The sequence below is a fragment of the Pseudochaenichthys georgianus genome, chromosome 19 (genome assembly GCF_902827115.2).
Source record: "Pseudochaenichthys georgianus chromosome 19, fPseGeo1.2, whole genome shotgun sequence".
Lineage (NCBI taxonomy): Eukaryota > Metazoa > Chordata > Actinopteri > Perciformes > Channichthyidae > Pseudochaenichthys > Pseudochaenichthys georgianus.
The window spans coordinates 6,732,107-6,740,626 of NC_047521.1; the positions used below are offsets into that span (position 1 = coordinate 6,732,107).

Below are 8,520 nucleotides of genomic sequence, written 5' to 3' on the forward strand. Positions count from 1 at the left end.
GCCCTGAGGACACACCATAGGGCTGTGTTCCAAACCTCAATACATCTGACCTTTAACCTTAGTTGCACACGTTCATATCTTTTTTCTCTGTTAGGTTCTGATTTGAATAATTTATTTGTATTTAAGTATGCATTTAGAAAATAAGTCTGACCTCTCTTGTTAGCAGACAATTTAGTTTCGTAGGAAAAAAATGTCATATTTGTTAAGGAACGTTTAAAAAATATATTATTTATTTAGCAACCAGAAAGTGTTTTGTTCTGTTTTTCCTCACAGTATGTTGTGTTATTTTAAGTGCACAGCATTTTTTTTTTAAATATGTATATGTTTTATTCTTTTTAAAATTCTATTTTTTGGTTTTAGCTTTAAAAAAGACAAACATGTTAGATAATTAAAAGAAAGAAAACAAGAATAAAAAATACAACAAGATTCTAAAAGTAAAATAAAAAAATATGTAAAAAAAATATATAAATATATATAAATGATGAAGAAACTGTAAAATATTCAAATATTTAAATTAAAAAAGGTGTCTTTAGTCCAGATCTTTGAATACCTGTGAAGGATGCAGACTACTTCCTGCAGCAGTGAGTGGATGTTCAGGATTTCCTCGCCGTGACTATAAACACTGGAAACTCTGTGTCTTCCTGTCCGTCTGTCTGGAACGCATCCTGGTGTTGTGTTTTCCTCATCTCTGTCCTCCTCGTGTGTCGGCAGGGCGATGTCTGGATCTGCATGGAGCTGATGGACACCTCCCTGGACAAGTTCTACAAGCAGGTGATCGAGAAGGGAATGAGCATCCCCGAGGACATCCTGGGAAAGATCGCCGTCTCCGTGGGTTCCACTCAAATCACTCTGAGCAGCACAATTCAAAATGACTGACTTCCTGTGAATGCTCAGCTTAATGACACATAATTGTTGTCTAACTCTCATTTGCTTATTAATGAGCTTTGTTATTACAGATAGTAAAAGCTTTGGAGCATCTGCACAGCAATCTGCAAGTCATACACAGAGGTAAGAGCCGAGTGGAGAGCCATTAAAGCTCTTAATGTCCATATCCACTTCTGATATGCATGAACACGCCGCTGCATGAGAGGCTTTCTTCCCTTTCGTTACTCCATCCAGCTCTCATTAAAGGATCTCGTCAGTCATGTTTTACGCCATTAGCATAAAGTCACAAATGCTGCTGCGTTATATAATTATGAAAGTCTTTTATCTGATCTTTCAGGCAGCCATTGCTTTCCATTCTTTTTCACATGATGCTAAAATTAGCAGCCTCTTTGCATGAGTCATTTCATCCATTACCATGGACATCAAAGCCTGCATTATTTACATTATCATTTTGACTTTCAGTACTACAGACTTCAAATTAATTTCCATTAAAAGCTGCATTTATATATTTGTATAAAAAGTGGATTGAATGTAGTATGACTGACGTCAATCACTGACAGAAGTGGGAGAAGTACTCAGATCTTGTACTTAAGTAAACGTAGAAGTACCATAGAGTAGGATTACTTTGTTACAAGTAAAAGTCCTGCATTCAAAATGTTACTCAAGTATAATCTGAATATACTTAAAGTACCAAAAGTAGTCGTTGTGCAGATTGGTGCATTTCAGAATAATATATATGATATGTTTTATAATGATTGATCATGAAAGTGTTCTCAAAGCTGGTAAAGGTGCAGCTAGTCTGAAGTACTTTGTAGACTGCAGGGTAGCTTGTGAATTTACTCCAGGTGGAACTAAAGTCTGATTTAACACTTGATTATATTTCACATCATTCATCCAGATCTGTAAAGTAAATAAAGGTATTAAATACATGTGGTGCAATAAAAGTAGCAAACATGTGAAATACTCAAGTAAAGTACAATTCCCTTAAACTTTACACCTCTGCTCATACCTTTTGCTTTTAAACTTTATAATCCTCCAACACTAAGGTAACATTACTTTGAAGGCAGAGTTTATTTTGTTTCTCATAAAAGGTAAATAAATGCACAGGTAGTTCACAATGAATATAAAAGAGGTCAGACGACAACTTGAAACATTTATAACAATTCCATTTTTCCGGAGCCTAACATATCATCCACACGGTTCCGTCAAGTTGAAGCTTGCCGGTGGGCGTGTCGTGTCTGGCGTGCGACCAACAACCAATCACATTCATCTCCCGCCCCGGACACACAAGCACGCGGTTTGATTGGCTAGCGCTTGTACTGGCATATGATTTGATTGGCTGGCGCTTCCTTTCGACACTTGAAAAGTTAAAAGTTGAACTTTTCTCAACTATCGAAGCGAGCAACGGAGGCAAAGCAACGCGGCGGAACCACAATGCAGTTTGGCAAAGCTTGACGTCACCCCATTCTAAGTGAATGGGAAGCGTCTCCGTTGAAGCACGCAACGGAACCGTGTGGAGGTACCGTTAAAGGGACGGTTCCTCTGTAGCCAGCATTTTGCAATAGTTTTTGTTGTTAGTTGTGGTCATAATAAACAGTGAGGGTTCACTCTTACGCCGGTGGACATTATATATATGGCTACCTGGAACGATAAACTGTACAGCATCATTTAAACATGTTCAGCAAAGACCAAAAACACATTCATTGAAGCCAAGTCGTTTAAAGTTGTTTAAAGTTAAAATGATGCTTCTTCAAAGGTTAATGCTTCCTGTTTCACACCTCTGTGCCCCGCCATTACCGCTGTGTGGCTCCTGTTGCATCACAGCTTAATGTGATGCAACTAGAAGTGACTTTAAAAGTGGCAGCACACAAACTAAGTGTTCTGTTTGCCGTGTTGTTGCAGACGTGAAGCCCTCCAACGTGCTGATCAACACGCAGGGCCAGGTGAAGATGTGCGACTTCGGCATCAGCGGCTACCTGGTGGACTCCGTGGCCAAAACCATGGACGCCGGTTGCAAACCCTACATGGCAGTAAGTACAGAGAGAGCGAAACATGTTTTATAGCTGAAAATCTGAAGCCTCATTTTACCAACACAAAATGAGCAGCTGAATCTGCATCGCTTCCTGGAGTGGATTTCAGCTGATTTCATATTAAGTCAAAGTAATAATAATTCAGTGTAGAAATACTCTGATACAAGTAAAAGTCATGCATTACAAATACTACTTAAGTAAAAATACACAAGTATTAGCAGCAAAATATACTGGATCTACTGGATATACTGGATATTGGATCATAAGTACTCATGATCCAAAGGGGCCATTCTGGGAATAATACATATAACTGGTTTATAGTTTGTCATGCATTAATGTGTTCATCATTCTAGTTTTGAAGCTGGTAAAGGATGAGATAACAGATCAATGACTTTTGATTCAGTCTTTATAAAGTACATCATAATGAATTAGTTGATTCAATGTTCATTTAAAAAACCATGACTTGTTGTAAAGAACATTTTAGTAGGATTTGATTTCATAACAGTGGTGGGATTTGACCATGAGGACAAACTCCATAAGTTCACAAACACCTTTCAATAATGAGACCAGCCTCATGAGTAGACCGTCCCTCTCTCAGTCTCTCATTCCAACCCAGTCTCACGGCATTTCGTGTTCACCAACACGATTTTTAATCTATTGATTCGTGTTCACCAACACGATTTCCCCTTTTTTCCGTGTTGCACAGCACGATTTTAAAAGCAATGTATTTCTACTGGTAACGTGTTTCGTGCCTGCAGCACGTAGTTTTCTCCGGTCGGGTCGTGGAAGACCGGAAGCTGTGTGGTTCATAAAAACATGTTCTTACTCAATATCAATTCCACAATTATTGCTTTTATTTTAAATCGTATAATTTCGGACTTTTGTTGCCGTCTGTGAGGAAAATAAATGGGGCGCAGAGCCTCAGAATACTGAAATCTGTATTTTTTAAATCTTTTTTTCCTTCTAATTTGTTATTCTTTTCAAAATAACACACTGTTATTTACTCACCAATAACACACAATTATTCTTGCTTTTATTTATTGGTTTAATTCCATAATCTCGGGCTTTTTTGGCGTCCGTCAGGAACTGAATTTCAAAATAAAAATAACCGGAAACAGACGTAGGCATTTTGAGCGATTACCCAAGATCCTCAGCTATGGTTTAAGCTCGCTGATTGGATGTTTTAGCCGCAATGCATGCTGGGATTTGGTGTTTATATGATATGAAATCCGGAAAACATTTTAAAAGAATAAAAGAATACTTAATTCCGAGTGTTCTTGCTTTTCTCTTTGAAAGTCATCACATAACGGCATTGCAATACACGGTTCAGCTGCATTACATATTACAGATCTGCCGTAGTTCTTTATTTATAGAGCCCATAACAGTGTGTTATTTTGAAAAGAATAACAAATTAGAAGGAAAAAAGATTGAAAAAATACAGATTTCAGTATCCTGACGCTCTGAGCCCCATTTATTTTCCTCACAGACGGCAACAAAAGTCAGAAATTATACGATTTATAATAAAAGCAATAATTGTGGCTTGATATTGAGTAAGAACATGTTTTTATGAACCACACAACTTCCGGTCTTCCACGACCCGACCGGAGAAAAAGACGTGCTGCAGGCACGAAACGTAACACATTACCAGTAGAAATACATTGCTTTTAAAATCGTGCTGTGCAACACGAACAAAAGGGGAACATCGTGTTGGTGAACACGAAATGCCATGAGACTGGGTTGCTCATTATTACCCGCACACTTATTGAGCCGGGTTACATTTTAACCCGCTCTGCTGCTGGTTGGCTGAGTGGTTTTTAGGGCAGGTTAGCGCTGAGGGAACATCGCCGTCTGTGTGTGTGTACAAGAAGGTCAGGATGGCAGGGAAGCGTGCAGGTTGTCCCTGACAACCACTGCCATACGTGACATCATCATTCCTCCCCTCTGTCCCGCAGCCAGAGAGGATCAATCCCGAGACCAACCAGAAGGGCTACAGCGTTAAATCTGACATCTGGAGTCTGGGAATCACCATGGTAAATCAGCTTTAATGACTTTTAACTTCTCTTTTCTGATCTCTTCCTCCATCTTAGTTTGTCTAAATGTATAAAAGTCTGTGAAGGGTGGGAATTATTCATAATAATAGATACATCTCGTTCTATGAGGCATGGCTCCAGGAGTGTCTAGACGTTTTATAACGAGTTGTTAAATTATAGCTTCGCATTTGCACATTTCAAACGCAGAACCGAGAATATTTTGGATTCAGCAATCTATTCCCCATCATTTAACCTCCTCTCTGCTCCTCAGAGTGATTATTAGCAGAGAATGTTCCAGCACAAGTCTCATTTGAATGGCAATAAGAGCGCTAAGTATTTGGTGGGCAGAGGAGAAGAGCTTTTAAATGAAAGAGGTTAAAGAAGAGTTCAGATTTCAGGGTGAACAGTGTTATGAGTAATTTGAAGATTTGTATGTCTTAATTTCAAGAAATCTTCCAAACTGGGCTAGACAGAAACAAGTGTATTGGATAAAATACACGTAAGGTGATTTTGGAGCAACTGTTACTCCTTGAGAAGAGACACTTGACAGTTTATAGTGAAATAACTATTATAGGAATTTTGAATTATTATTAAGGTCTTTGGTAAAACAGTAAGATATATTGTGAGTCCCTGAGTGGTTTCACATGCTGACTGATTTTAGAAACCTGAATAATACGGCCATCAAAAAAACAGCACATACTGTATGTGGCAAAAAATGATGAAATTAGTGGTATTTAAAATAACACAAACATCAATTCACCTTGCATATAGAAATATCCTGAAAATATAGGAATGCTGTGAGTCCACAGACGCTAACACAACTAAATACCAACACATTGGATTTAGTTGATAGGTTAATAACTGAGGGAAGCTTAAAACTGATTATAGTAATTAGCGTATTCCTTTGTTGCAAGTCCAAACTAATATTCATGTCTCCAATTATATCTGAAATACACAACCAGAATCTAAACTCAAATAAACAGTGTGACATATTTTTAGAACACCATTATCTTGTCGTTTTTCTGAATACTACAAGTGAAGATATTCAAATGTTTTATTCTAAGAGTATATAATTGTGTTTAAAATGATAAATGTCACTAAATCAGGGGTAGCCAACACGGTGCGGGCACTTAGTCGCCCACAGGGGCAACGTGAGTCGCCCGCGGGGCATGTTCTAAAATAGCTCGCCAAGCAAATCCAAAATGTAAAAAATACACAAAACAAAAAAGGAAATGTAATTAAAATATTCTACCCTATGCATAAACGAAACCTCAATGTGTGTTGCAACTTGCATATTTATTTATTGCACTTGACGCACACACACACACACACACACACACACACACACACACACACACACACACACACACACACACACACACACACACACACACACACACACGGCGTAATTTACACTAGGGACAGGGGGGACATGTCCCCCCCACTTTTCGAAATCCCGTTTGTCCCCCCCCACTTTTCGAAATATGTTTCTTATTTCTTCTTATTATTATTATTATTATTATTATTATTATTATTATTATTATTATTATTATTATTAAGCAGTCATAGTTGTAAAAAATAAAGTAAGAAATCGTTCCAATGTGTACTATAGGACAGTTAAAAAACAGTTTAAAAGGGGAGTGATTAGTAAAATATGCATAAATAGAAAGAAAGAATGCTAACTAGGTAACATAAGATAAGAATACACACGTTTAAATGAGTTGTTATTGGTTGTGATCATATTCTAAAGATGTTTGGATTATTGAAAAGTATACAGCTTCATTTCATATCAGTGTTGAGAGCTGTTTCCATACATTCATTTTGTGCTCAAAGTGCACCAGATTGATGCATTGAACTTCAACATTTAAAAAAAAAAAGATCTTCCTGGGGGTGCATGCCCCGGACCCCCCTAGAGGATGTGAGGTCTGCCCTCAAATAAAGCAGTTTAAAATAATTTAATTGCATACACGTTCTTTTAGTAAACACTGAAAACGGGTCCCACAGAACCAAACAGCACACAAAGTTTAAAGGTAAGCATATAATAATGTTCAAATGTGCTAAATATATACACTGCAAAAAACAGTGAAATCCTCACGTAGAAGCTGGAACTAGAAAGTATTTATTTTTTGACGGATAAATTACCTAATAAAGTTTAATGGATTATCAAAATTGTAATTAATTGGTATTGTAGTCAATTACTCAATACAAAAATGTAAGAATTAATTCACCATTACACACTGTAATTTATTATTATAAATACATTTTAATAATTGATCTCCACTTTAATAATGTATTTGTTCATTTATTTGTTTTGACTGTTTACAAAATAAATCGAAGTCCTTTTTGGTTATCTTGTATCTATATGTTTCTCATTTATAGAGGTGGGGTCATTGGAGGGTTTGTCAGAATTGTACTGACTAACTATGATGAATAGTAAGATCTCTCATGTTCCCTTCAAACCTGACAAGCTCAGACCAAAAAACCTGAATACTGCTGTTCTTGCACGGCTCATGTTCTCAGTGAGAGGGATTTCTGTTTCAGATCGAGCTCGCCATCCTGCGCTTCCCGTACGACTCGTGGGGCACGCCCTTCCAGCAGCTGAAGCAGGTGGTGGAGGAACCCTCGCCCCAGCTTCCTGCAGAACAGTTCTCCCCCGACTTTGTGGACTTCTCCTCCCTGTGGTACAACCTTTTCTCTCAGTTTGTCTTTCCAGGAAACATTCAGTTTCATATCATTTATCTTACACACAAGGCTGATCGGCAGAATCACTCTGCTCATTTAATCAGATAGAAATGTGTGTAGAACGAAGCTGATTGGCCTTACATTTTTTTACACAATTTCCATACTGTACTTAATTTTTTTTAAATTGAAAATAAGAACAGTGAGTTTAAAATGAGGTTGAACACAATACAGAGCGAAACACAAATTACACATAATCACTAATTGATTTTGTTTGTTGCTGCCTGGTTTAATCCCCTGGTGATTATTTTTATTGAACTGTAATTCCTTACTTTCCAATGCAGGTACTCATCTTGTGGCATTACACACATTTATTTCCCCCGACATCAACAGTGTTTTGAGCAAATTTGAACACCATTTCTCCACAGGAGTATATCTATGGGGGTTATTCCCTATCTTTATTCAAGAGCGTGCTATTTAAATTTGAGAGCATACTTTATGTATTTCTTTCCCTCAAACCCTGTCCTCGCACTCAAATAGTGCCTGCTTGCACTTAGATTTGCCCTGCTTCTGCTCAAACTGTACGCTTGCTATCAGATATATTGCTGCTTACAGATTTCCTGTGTTCCAGCTTAAAACCTTCTCCTCGCACTCAGGCTGTTTCTGTGCGCTCGTGAAATTTCTGCTCTCAGATTTGTTCTGTGAGCGGTCGAAATTTTTGTGCAACAATCCTGTCAAAATCCCTCAACCAATAGGAGGCCAGGTGTCCTTGCGGGTGCGTTCGCTTTACATATTACAGCGTCCCGTAAGGGCGGTTACTCTTTGGTTTATAAATTCCCGCCCTCCACGGCTTTATAACATAGCATGTACTTCACTGTACAACTTTTTTGGGGGGG

At 37.9% G+C, this 8,520-nt stretch overlaps 1 protein-coding gene across 1 annotated transcript in view; it reads left to right on the forward strand.

The window, feature by feature from the left end:
• map2k6 (mitogen-activated protein kinase kinase 6) overlaps nt 1-8,520 on the forward strand; it is a 50,251-nt gene that overhangs the window by 33,708 nt on the left and 8,023 nt on the right. Inside the window, exons 6-10 of the mRNA XM_034107589.2 lie at nt 712-828; nt 957-1,008; nt 2,788-2,915; nt 4,868-4,945; nt 7,487-7,626. Of these exons, the coding sequence (XP_033963480.1) occupies nt 712-828; nt 957-1,008; nt 2,788-2,915; nt 4,868-4,945; nt 7,487-7,626 (515 nt within the window). The remainder of the gene's footprint in view (nt 1-711; nt 829-956; nt 1,009-2,787; nt 2,916-4,867; nt 4,946-7,486; nt 7,627-8,520) is intronic.